Source organism: Pelophylax lessonae (assembly GCF_965119305.1).
Source record: "Pelophylax lessonae genome assembly, chromosome: 1".
Taxonomy (NCBI): Eukaryota; Metazoa; Chordata; class Amphibia; order Anura; family Ranidae; genus Pelophylax; species Pelophylax lessonae.
Genome location: NC_138768.1, coordinates 695,921,497 through 695,934,601, shown reverse-complemented (window position 1 = coordinate 695,934,601; position 13,105 = coordinate 695,921,497). Strand labels below are relative to the sequence as shown.

The 13,105-nt window shown below is 43.3% G+C and overlaps 1 protein-coding gene across 1 annotated transcript in view; it reads left to right on the top strand.

Annotated features, from left to right (window-relative positions):
• The window catches only part of AADAT (aminoadipate aminotransferase), a 157,036-nt gene that overhangs the window by 14,737 nt on the left and 129,194 nt on the right, over positions 1–13,105 (top strand). Inside the window, exon 2 of the mRNA XM_082243989.1 lies at positions 8,763–8,831. Within this exon, the coding sequence (XP_082100115.1) occupies positions 8,763–8,831 (69 nt within the window). The remainder of the gene's footprint in view (positions 1–8,762; positions 8,832–13,105) is intronic.

Genomic DNA, 13,105 nt, shown 5'->3' with positions numbered 1-13,105 from the left:
TTTACCATTGCCCTGGTGTCGCAAACTCTGACCGAGTGGGCTAAGCCTTTACGCCGTGACCTGGAGGGAGAACAGCTCCCCCCTGCCTTTGCTGAGTTGGCAGCTGGTCCAGGGGCTGCAGTTTATCTGTGATGCCTCTTTGGATGCGGCTCCCCTAGTGGCTCGGCTCTGTTTCGGCAATGGTTCTTCAGCGTATCTTTTGGCTTGAATGCTGGTCTGTGGACCAGACTTCTAAAAAGGCCGTGACTGATCTCCCCTTTCAAGGTGATTGCCTGTTTGGGGCTACCCTGGATGACATCATTAAACGTCTCATAGTGGGAAAGAGCACTTTTCTTCTGCAGGCTACTAAGGGCAAGGAACCTCATCATAGACGTGGGCCTTCCTTCTCGGCTCATAAGAAGTTTTTTCATCCCTCAGGGTCGACTGACAAGGGCTCAAAGCCTTTCAGGGCCTCCTCTAGAGGATCCAAACAAACCTGGTCTAGCAAGCCGAGAGCGGGCTTCTCCCGCGTACAAGGCTCCTTCAGGATGAAGGTGTTCCTTCACCCGTATCGGGAGTGGGGGGACATCTTTGCTAGTTTCTGGACCCATGGACTTCCCTGGTACAAGACAAGTGGGTCCACAAAGTCATACAGTCTGGCTAAAAGATCGAGTTTCGCTCTTGTCCCTCGGCAAGGTTTTTTTCCTTCAAACGTGCGCTTGTCCCTGGACCGCCTACAGGCTCTGTTGGGGTGGTACAAGACCTGTTACTTCAAGGGGTGATTGTCCCGGTTCCAACTTCTAAACCTTTTTCAGGGTTTTAACTCGAACCGGTTTACAGTTCCCAGCAAGGAAGGCAAGGTGCATCCAATCCTGGACCTCAAGGTGCTGAACTGCTTTGTGCAGGTGCAGAAGTTCAGAATGGAGTCCATTCGCACGGTGGTGGCATCCCTGCATCAGAGGGATTTTCTTGCCTCTATCGACATCAAGAATGCTTACTTTTACATTCCAATATGTGCCGGTCACCAGCGCTTCCTCTGCTTTGCCATGGGAGGGGAGCATTATCAGCGTGGTGTTACCCTTTGCTCTCGCCTCTGCTCCTCGTGTCTTCACAAAAGTGTTAGCCCTGGTGTTAGCATTGTTACGCCAACGGGGGATCGCGGTACTAGGCTACTTGGATGACCTCCTTTTTGCGAGTGAAGTTTCGGCTGGATTCTGAATCTTGAGAAGTCTGTTCTCGTTTTGTCCACAAAGCTGGTCTATCTGGGTCTGATTCTGCACCCGGCCTTAGCCAGAGTGCTTCTTCCTCTGGACAAACTCCAGAAATTGTAGGCAATTTGTTTCCTGCTGTCCAGCAGATGGTCGTCCCTCTGGACTTGCATGTGGGTTCTGGGCCTGATAGTGTCTACCTTTTGAGGCAGATCCGTTTGCACAGTTCCATACGAGGTCCCTGCAAAGGGAGATTGTGGCCAAATGGGACAAGACTCCTCAGTCTCTGGACAATCAGATCCGACTGAGCCGGGGAACGAAGGAGTCCCTGATATGGTTGCTTCGCTCTCCGGCGCTTGGACTGGGCAAATCTTTCCTCCCCTTGTATTAGACAGTTGCCCCCATGGATGCCAGCCTGTCCGAGTGGATAAGAGTCCTCAGCAAAAATTCTACCCAGGGGATCTGGACACTGTAAGAGTCCAGACTACCGATCAATGTCTTGGCACTATGTGCGATCAGACTGGGATGTTCAGTGCACATTCAATCGGACAATGCCACAACGTGGCTTATGTCCATCACCAAGGTGGCTCAAAGTGTCCTTGCAGCTCCTAGATGGTAGCCGGCATTCTAAGGTGGGCAGAATGGTTAGTTCTAGCCCTCTCCGTCATACACATTCAAGGGGTGGAAAACTGGCAGGCTGATTACCTCAGTCGGCAGGCGTTGGACCAAGGGGAGTGGTCCCTTCATCTGAAGGTGTTTCATCAGTTATGTCTCCGGTGGGGCATCTCCATGGTGGATCTCTTGGTGTCCTGGTTCAATAGGAAGGGGAAGAGGTTTGTAGCTCTGTCATGGGATCCTCTGGAGGGCGCCGCAGACGCACCAGTAGCCCCGTGGGGTCAGTATCGTCTGATTTACACCTTCCTTTCTCTTAAGCTTCTTCCAAAACTTTTACGCAGGATCGAGTCAAAAAGGATTCCAGTCATCTTAGTGGCTCCAGACTGGCCTCGCCAGGCTTGGTACGCCGATCTGGTGTGGCTGGTTTGCAACGTTAACAAGGGGGAGAAAGCCGCTCAGGTGAGGTGTTGATCCAGGTGCAGGTCGGATCCGTCATCCGCAATAGTTGAAAATCAAGAGTATGACCGCACTCAAGAGAGAAATGAAATCAATGATATCCTTTATTCCTCATGGATACATTCATACAGACAGTGCATCAAAGACATGCCAGGTTGACGCGTTTCACGATACAGATGATCGCTAACTCATAACCACACAATGAGATGTCGGTAATCGGCCAGCATTTGCACCCAACCCTCTATGGAGTTGTAATTCTTCTGTAACTATATTTAGTAACTATAGCTAAGAGAGGGAGTATACCCCTCAGACTGCCCATGGGCGTAGCCAGATTATTTTTCTGCCTAGTGTCCTACTCCTGTAGGGGGTAATATAACCCAATGGTTAAGAAGATCAGGATCTGTGTTCATCATTGAACATCACAGAAATGGATTTACAGTAAGTCAAAAATACAATTTTTCAGATCTCTTTAGGCCAGTCACGTGGCTCCCGGCCGCTCATCTACTCCATCTATGGGCAACCGCTGTGCTGGCTGCTCAAGCCCTCCCGCTGTAGCTCTTAGATGGGGGAGGAGAATGGCCAGGAGTCACGTGACTGCCCTGAAGAGATCTGAAAGAAGGTATTTACAGGCTTAGTTTTTAACAAACACTTACACAGTGTGTTATAGCTGGATAAAAGAGCTGACAGTGACATTTCTTTATAGTTTACTTTGCTACTAATAGCTGCGGGGGGCTCACAGACTCAGGAGCTGACAGGCAGGCAGGGAGGGGGAGAGAGGGGAGCTGCGGATGACAGAGGCCCATAAACTGACCACAGTAATCAGGGCTCAGCAGCCATGATTATACTGGTCAGCACACAGAGGGGGACACCGGAGCTGGCAGGATCAAACTGGATTTTTACATCATAGGGAGGGGCAGATTAGACAGCACAAGCACTGTGCTGTTTAATCTGCCATAAGGGAACAGGAGCTCTTTTAATTTTTTTTACTTTTTTTTAGGGTTACAATCACTTTAGGGTTCTTGGATATCACTTGGCAACTCGAAGTTTCAGCTCCCTCCATAATTTTCTATAGGAATAAGGTCTGGAGACTGGCTAGGCCACTCTATGACCTTAATATGCTTCTTCTTGAGCCACTCTTGTTGTTTTAGGTCATTGTCATGCTAGAAGACCCATCCACGACCCATCTTCACTGTTATGACTGAGGGAAGAAGGTTCTCATCCAAGATTTTACAATCCATAGCCCCAACCATTGGCCCCTCAATGCGACAAAGTCAGCCTGTACCTTTAGCAGAGAAACAGCCCCAAAGCATAATGTTACCACCTCAGTGCTTGACTGTAGGGATGGTGTTCTTAGGGTCATAGTCAACATTTATCTTTCTCCAAACACGGCGATTCGAGTTAATGTCAAAGAGCTTAATTTTTGGTCTCATCTGACCACAGCACTTTCTCCTAATCCTTCTCTGAATCATTTATATGTTCATTGGCAAACTTCAGTCGGGCCTGTATTTGTGCCTTCTTGAGGCGGGGGACCTTGCGGGTGCTTCAGGATTTCAGTCAGTGTCGGCGTATTGTGTTACCAATGGCTTGTTTGATGACTGTGGTCCCAACTGCCTTGAGATCATTCACAAGCTCCTCCTGTGTAGTTTTGGGCTGACCCCTCACTTTTCTTATGATCATCCTTACCCCATGAGGCGAAATCTTGCATGGAGCTCCAGACCCAGACCAATTGATGGTTATTTTGTATTTCTTTGATTTGCAAATGATCGCTCCAACAGTTGCCTCCTTCTTATCAAAGCTTCTTTCTGATGGTCTTGTAGCCCATTCCGACCTTGTGCAGGTCTACAATCTTGTCCTTTTGACAGCTCTTTGGTTTTGCATATGATGATGAAGTTGGAATGGAAGAGATTCTGTGGACAGGTCTCTTTATACACATAAGTTGTCGTTAGGAGCACCATCTTAAATTGACAGGACTAATCTGTGTACCACATGAGCACATACTGTACCCAGTCTGTGGGATCCAGAATTATTGTTGGTTGGTAGGGGATCAAATACTTATTTTACTCCAGACCTCGACAAAACCCGGGCGCCAGGTCGCATTTGCGACTAGAATTAGTGACCTGGCGCCTGGGGTGCCCTGCAGAAGGTGTCCTGTCATTTTTGCATGGACTTCCGCGCACGGAGTGCACGGACTTCTGCGCCGTCCGAAAATTGAGGCCCCGGCTTTTCGGCCTACTTGAGATGAGAGGCTTCCAATGGGGAACTGGCGCCCTCTTGTGGTGGCCGAGAGTAATGACTGTTGTAATTACTGTTTCCACTGCCTGTTTGTTCACAATGCATTACCATCTCCCTGTCCAGTTAGTTACCTTTGACAGGGAGTGTGGTTATTTATTATTAATTTAATTTATTTTTTAAATGTAAAAACTAAATAATATTTTTTCTTTTTTTTTTAATTATTAAAAAAAATAAAAAAAAATATTTTTTTTCCAATTATTATTAAAAAAAAAAATATATATATATATATATATATATATAATCTTTTTTTTTTTCCTCATCGCCATGCCACAGCCAAAGGCCCCTTTCACACAGGTCAGGTCTGCCTGTCAGTTTTTCAGGCAGACCTGATCGGACCCTTCATTCTCCTCTATGGAGCAGTAATCTGCCGCCATCTGATCCTGTCCGCCAAAAGCAGACGGATGGTGGTTCTATTTTCTATCCATCCCGTGGATCGGATCAGATGGCATCGGATGGAAAGAGACAGACAGTCTGTTTTCATCCAATTGCGCTAGAGGAGAGTGGGGTTCTAGTCGTATTTATGTGTAAATTTAGTATCCGTTTTATTAAATAAAGCTTGGTTGTTAGTTTAAAAAAAAAAAAAAACTGGCTCCTAACTTTTTTAGCTGGCTCCTAGATTTCAAGAAAATTTGTCAAGCCCTGTTTTACTCACTGAACTGCAACCTAATTTATAACATTTGTAACATGTTTTTTGGTTGGTCTATTTAAAATACACCTATGATAACAATTATAGAGCCTTCATTTCTTTGTAAGTGGGCAAACTTACAAAATCTGCAGGGGATCAATAATTTTCCCCACTGTATACAGCGCTATCAATTTTACTTAGCACTTTTACATATATATTTTATGAGCTCTGTATTCCATTGGAAGCAGTTTAGACATAATTAACACTTTCTAAATGTGGCCATGTGCTTGTAGCTTATCAGGAATCCATTCCATTTTTGATGTGCTTGCAGAGTGATTTGTTCTAATAAAGAGGGTATCACAGCTTACCATATAGACTTTCAAAAGGATACATTTTACTTAACTAGCAATACAATAAAAATGTTTAAATGTCACAATTAAAAACATTGAATTATGACTCTCTATATGTGATCAACTTACTGTAAAGACATAATTCTTTCATTTTTTTTCAGAAGCTCAAAGCCAAATTAAATGAAAGAACACATACTGTATACATTTCTGGAAATTTACAGGAGTGTAATATACCAATGCAGCACGTGTAAATAGTCAATTGTCCTATTATATTAATTGCATCATAGGCATTCATTTCATGACAAAAGATTCTCTTGGATTAATAAAGCCATTAAGAACTCTGAATGCTGTTTGATACTAGAATGGATACAATAACAAGAGTAAATAAACGTAGGAATCTAATAGACCACAGCACTTCTAACATGAGAACCAGATAAAATATTAAAGTAATACATTTTATTACACATATAGTGCTGGCAGTTTAAAAAAATATGTTCAGCCAAAACGTTTGCGTTATTGTCTCATTGTATGAAATGGTATATATAACCTTATTTGTCTTCTCTCATGCCATGTGTTTAAAAAAGATAAATATAGATTATATAGTATATTAAAAAACAAATTGACAGTTCATTTTAGTAGAGTCCAATCAGACTTATTAATTAGTCACATAACTGAAAATACAGATACTTTCTCTTGTGTAAAACTTTGCGAATTGAGCCTATAGTCACTATCTCCATCAGGGCACATTCACATTTAGGCCTCTTTGCAATGGGAAAAAATTCCATATTTGTTATTGATGTGAACGCAGGTGCATTGTTGTCATGGAACAATGCACCCAGTTGTGTAAAAATCCGTAATGTTTGAGTGCAGTAATTTATCACCTTTAAAAAAGAAGAAAAATAACTGCGCTATTCAAAAATAAAATAATATACATATAGCAGCAGCAACTAAGCTGTGAGACACACAACAAGAAATAGTAAACCAAATAAAGTTGCACTTATGTCATACAGAAAATAAATAGTCCAAAAAGTGATGTCATAAAGTCACAAAGTGAATTCTTCATCACCCAATTGATTGTGAGCCCATGTGAAAAGAGAAGCCTCCACCACATAAATTGACTGCTTACCAAAATATAATGATCTCCTGTCACAGGAGGTCTCTCTCGCCTGCGGCTTTGGTCCAGCCTAGGCCTCTGTTCAAACAATAGGACTTAATGAGGGAACCGATGCCCATCACTCTTGAGGAGACTCAGTCAAAGATAACCCCAGAAGAAAAAAGACCTCCATAGCTTTAAAATTATTTTAGCATTTATTTAACAAATAAAGGTTGCACTTGCATAGGAAATTAGGTAACATGCATAAAAAATCTGGCCGACTCTGCACAGCAGCCCGTCCTTCCGGGACTTACGCAAACACGGTGACGTCAGCACATCGCTCCTACTGACGCATTTTGTCACAATTTGACGTTGTCCTGGGGCCCCAGGACCATGTCAGATTGACACCATCTGAACTAAATAAGTTTATCTTGGTCTCATCAGACCACAGGGCATGGTTCCAGTAATTCATGTCATTAGTCTGCTTGTTTTTAGCAAACTGTTTGCGGGCTTTCTTGTGCATCATCTTTAGAAGAGGCTTCCTTCTGGAACAACAGCCATGCAGACCAATTTGATGCGGTGTATGGTCTGAGCACTGACAGGCTGACCCCCCGCCCCTTCAACCTCTGCAGCAATGCTGGCAGCACTCATACGTCTATTTCCCAAAGACAACCTCTGGATTTGACACTGAACATGTGCACTCAACTTCTTTGGTCAATCATAGCAAGATCTGTTCTGAGTGGAGCCTGTCCTGGTAAACCGCTGTATGGTCTTGGTCACCATGCTGCAGCTCAGTTTCAGGGTCTTGGCAATCTTCTTATAGCCTAGGCCATCTTTATGTAGAGCATTTAATTATTTTTTCAGATCCTCAGAGAGTTCTTTGGCATGAGGTGCAATGTTGAACTTCCGTGGACCAGTATGAGAGAGTGAGAGCGATAAAACCAAATTTAACACACCTGCTTCCCATTCACACCTGAGACCTTATAACACTAACAAGTCACATGACACCGGGGAGGGAAGATGGCTAATTGGGCCTAGTTTGGACATTTTCACTTAGGGATGTACTCACTTTTGTATATCAGGTGCGCTAACCAAATAGGTGTGTGAAAATACAAGTGAAATCATATATATATCATATATATATCAAGTCAAGACTGGAGAAAAGAGAGACATGAGGAGACACAGACATTTTCCTGCTGGAGAACAGAACTACTGAGGACAAGAAAGGCGAGAACCTACCAGAGATCCATCCTACATCTCATCCCGCATATGAGAGGAGTGTTTGTTTGCCTACAGCTCAATTAACCATTTATCTGGTAAGAGGCCCATCACTCTCTTTTCCACCTGGGAGGCAACAGTGGTCATACCCCTTTGGGTCTTTCTTTTGCTGTGTGATCTCTGGAGCAGAGCTATTTTTCTATACGCCCTTATATTCCAATCTTCTGGTAAGAAGCTAAGCTGGTGGTGGGACACTGAATCTTCATTCACGTGGTTTCTACACTTTCAGTTTAACCGTTTCATCACAAGAATTTGGGATTTGGACTTCTTTTTTTGTGTACATTTATTTGGGACTGTTTTCTGCCACAATATTATTCGTATGGTCACCATTGTTTGGCACCCACTGGTGTAATATATGCCCAATTGTTGATTTCATTAAGTTGTATTTGCACACTTTTCTTATATGTTATTAGCACATGATTGGTCTTATTATAGACCTTACCACTTGTGTTTTGATATATATATGATTTCACTTGTATTTTCACACACCTATTTGGTTAGCGCACCTGATATACATCATTTTATTCACTTCACTATTTAAAGTTCTAAGGTAGCAGCCTCCCACTATCCAATCAGCGCACTTTCATTTTTCACCATGTACTCACTTTTGTTGTCAGCGGTTTAGACATTAATGGCTGTGTGTTGAGTTATTTTGAGGGGACAGAAAGTTTTCACTGTTATACAAGCTGTACATTCACTACTTTACATTGTAGCAAAGTCTAATTTCTTCAGTTTTGTTTTATGGAAAGATATAATAAAATATTTACAAAAATGTGAGGGTTTACTCCCTTTTGTGAGATACTGTATATTAGTGACAAAATCAAGATAATATACGTATTAATGTATATCTTTTTGTTTATCCACAGATATGAATTACGCACGGTTTCTTACAGCAGTAAGTGCAGCTAGGAAGCCCTCACCTATACGAGCTCTGAGTAAGTACCTACCAAGAGAAAACAACTTAGTAAAAAAAAGCACATAAATAGGGCCATGTTGGAAATGTTGGTTGACCCAAGTTTACAATATATTTGTGCACAGCGACCTTTTTATGTCCATAACTGATTGAAGGAAATATAATGTAAAAGTTTTAGGCTCCGTTCACATGTGAGCGTATGGATCGCGGGCAGAACCGCCGCGGTTCCGCCCGCGATCCGGAGATTTATTGCAAATCGCGGGACGCCTAGCGTTGCCCGTTGATTTGCAATAGCCCCCCAAACGCCGAGCGATGTTGCAGCGATTTCCGCCTGCCGAATCGCGGCAACATCGCGCAAACAAAATCGCGGGACGCAATACGCTCCAAATAAGTACAAGAGCTTCCAAACGCTGACATGTGAATGCAGCCTTAATGTTTTAGTAAAAATCAAATATTATATGGAATATAAGATGTAACCCTTTTTGTTTGGGAATGATCATTAAAGGAGTTCTATGGTCACAGCATACAATTTAATATCAGCATTGTAATAACAATACAAATGATAGTTATTCTTTACAATCCAATATAAGCTTACTTGAAAAATCTCCTTCATGTTTTGAATGATGTTTGCTGGCCATCTCTTTCCTGGATTGGTATATATATATACTATATTACCAAAAGTATTTTTGGTAAATACTCACACGCACATGAACTTTAATGGCATCCCAGTCTGGTCAAACATTCACATAGACACATTTATAAACCGTGTGGACAGCCTTCCCAGAATCGTTGAAGCTGTTATAGCTGCAAAGGGTGAGCCAACTTAATATTGAGCCCTACAGACTAAGACTGGGATTCCATTAATGTTCATGTGCGTGTAAAGGCAGGCTTTCTAATACTTTTGGTAATCTAGGGCAAATCTGTACTCAACAATAGGGTGTAAATTTAAGTAGAAAATGAGGTAAACGCAATAGACCACTTGGTCTTTCTTCTATCACTTTTTTATGGTTCTGCCATAGTAAATGACAAATAGTGAGACACAGAAGAGGGGAAGCCCAGACCTGGTAAACACAGGCAGTGGTTTCCAGTAGTCCTGGGGTGCTCTACAAGTTAAGATGGCTTACAGACATTTGGATTTGTATGCACTTAAAGCAATTGATAGTTTATATTTTTCCACAGGTTTCTTTTCATGCAATATGAATGACATACACATGCATTTTATTATCTTACAAATTCTCTTCATCCCTTAAGAATGCTAGCTCCCTGGCTGTGATGCCAGTTGGCTTCATCCCTTTCTAGTTACCTTACCTGGAATGAGATTAGGACACAATAAAGATTCTCTGCAAGGGCACAAAGAAAACAGTCTTTTTTTGTGTGCTCAGTTCGCACTTCCACACTGCAGAGCGGTGCAGAATAATGCAACAGATCTGCAACTCTGTGACATTCCACTTTGTTTAGAAAAACAAAAGGGAAAACAGTGCCTTGCGTTGTAAAAAAAAGCAAGGCACTGTCCCCGACCTGTGATTACTACCCAAAGTAGTTTGAACCCGCCCTAAATCTGTTTGTCCTCACCTTGAAATTTCTAAGACCTCTGTTGGACAGCAATAATTCAAATAAATGATGGCCAGGATGGGACAGATCACTCACATTTTTTTCTGCTCTGCAAACGCAGAAAGACTGATAAATTCAGAGAGAAGTTTACAGCCCATCATTTTTACGCAGTGTGGATTATTTTCTGAAGAGCAGTCCTATCGGCCAATGAGCGATTCAGGTACTATACCTAAGGCCCGTACACACGTGCAGATTGTCGGCCGAAAAGATTTGGCCGACGACCGATCGGCCGATTTTCGGCTTGTTAGTATGATTCTTCCGACAGCCGACAGCGCACTTTCGGCCGAAAAGAATCTGTCGTGCAAGCATTAAAATTTTTGTATGCCGACACCAGAGCGGCCGATTGTTCGCCAGTCAGTACAGAATTCGGCCGACAGACAGCAGATTTGCAAGACTGGGCATGCTCAGAAAAGAAAAAACACAGGGAAAGTTAACCATCACATGACATCACTTCTGCAGTCGGCTGTAGTCGGCGGACAAAATTCTTGTGCAGTCTTTTGCACTTTTCAACAGACACGACAGCCCGGGGACAAAAGACGGCCGATCGTTCGGCCGACGATCTGCACATATGTATGGGGCATTTGATGCAGTAGACCAATACACTCTGAATGGATTACTGATAGAAAGTCTCTAATACCTTCTTCTCTAGACTGCTTTTCCTAGGTAATCTCAGGAGGTATAAGCATTGCAGAGATTTTTTAATAACAGCATTCCGATTTAATGACCATATTTAGTTTTTAGAAATATATATATACCGAGAAGCTTGAAAGCAGAATCTCTCTCCACATGTTCACCTTTTATAACAAGTGGAGCTAAATCAGTCTTATTTTTCCTGAAATCTATGATCAGTTCTTTTGTTTTCTCTTGCCTGAGACAAAACCAGGAAACAAGTATTTTTAGGAAGCCATCAACTCTCATATTTGTCTCATAATAGGTATGCTTTAAGGGCTCACAGTAATAGTGTGCTCTTATCAATTGCAGTCTTTTCCATTAGAAGTCAGCACATCTGACACTTGCATTGGAATAGAAAACACAGCCTTCAACAAGAAAAGACTACATTTGACCTGCTTTGCTGGCACCTCAAAAGGGCTCTGAAGAAACAACAGCTGATCAAATGCAGATTCTGAATTGTCATCTACACTAATCTCTTAAAGCGTTACTAAACACAACATTAAAATCAGTCTTTATATGCAGTAAAGCATGCTTGTTATACTCACTGTAGAACCTAAGGGGTTAATCCTGCGCATTGTGTAAAAAAAAAAAAAAAAAAGGCTGTTTGATCCTGTCTTCTCTGATCCTCCCTTTCTTCCACAGTCCCCAATTCATCTCCTGATAGTACAGAGCCTTGGGAGCACTCTGCACATGTTCAGTTTGGTGTGTATTGCTAGAGAGGTTTTTTTTTTTTTTTGAGGGGGGGTGCATGTGATCGGCACAGGGTCAGTCAGCACTGTCCAGACATGCAGCCTCATAGGACAGTCAGAGGAGAATGAAAACTCTTCCTACAAACTTTAACTAGTGCTCAGCCGGACACTAATAGAAGTCACAAGACTGCTAAATACTGCTAAAAGGTATTTATCAGTTTATATTCACTAAAATAATTGCATTCCCATGTTCTGTGTACTGTGGGAGGCCAGATATAGTGAATGCAGGGTCCTGGGCTTAGTAACACTTTAAAGTCAATAAATGTTCTGTTCTGTGGTAATAATGTACATCAAATTCAAACAAAGCCCATCTACTGTATTTGAGCCCTAACAGTTACTTTAACCACCTGCCGCCCGCGCTATAGCCGATAGACGGCTACAGCGCGGACTCGAATTTCCGGGAAGCCGTCTTTAAACGGCCTCCCAGTGACAGGCTCCCCGCGCGCTCCCGCGAGCGCGCATTGGGGAATATCTGTGTTGGCCGTGTCCCTTGGACACAGCCAATCACAGATCGTGGTGAATGGCCAATCACAGCGGCCATTTACCACGTGATCGGACCGTGCAATGAGAGATGATCTCATATGTAAACATATGAGATCATCTCTCATTGCCAGCGCTCCTTCCTCACACAGAGACTGCAGTGTGAGGAAGAGGAGAGCCGTCAGCGGTAAGGGAACACAGAGGAATGTAATCAGGGCACTGATCACCAGTGCCCTGATTACACAAGAGAAAAAAAAATGCCATTACTGCCCACAGTGCCCGCCATCAGTGCCCCCCATCAGTGCCCACACTCAGTGCCCATAGTGCTGCCAGTCAGTGCCCATCAGTGCCCGCTCATCTAGGCACTGATGGGCACTGACTAGCAGCACTATGGGCACTGAGTGTGGGCACTGATGGTGCTGCCCATCAGTGCTCATCAGTGCCACCCGTCAGTATCCATCAGTGCCACCCATCAGTGTCCATCAGTGCCACCTCTCAGTGCCCATCAGTGCCGCCTCTCAGTGCCCAGCAGTGCCACCTCTCAGTGCCCAGCAGTGCCACCTATCAGTGCTCATCAGTGCTGCCTATCAGTGCTCATCAGTGCCACCTATCAGTGCTCATCAGTGTGGCATATTAGTACCTCCTCATCAGTGCCACCTCATCAGTGCCCATAAGGGCCACCTCATCAGTGCCCATCAGTGCAGCCTATCAGTGCCCATCAGTGCCGCCTCATGAGTGCACATCAGTGAAGGAGAAAAATGTATTTATTTTCAAAATTTACTCA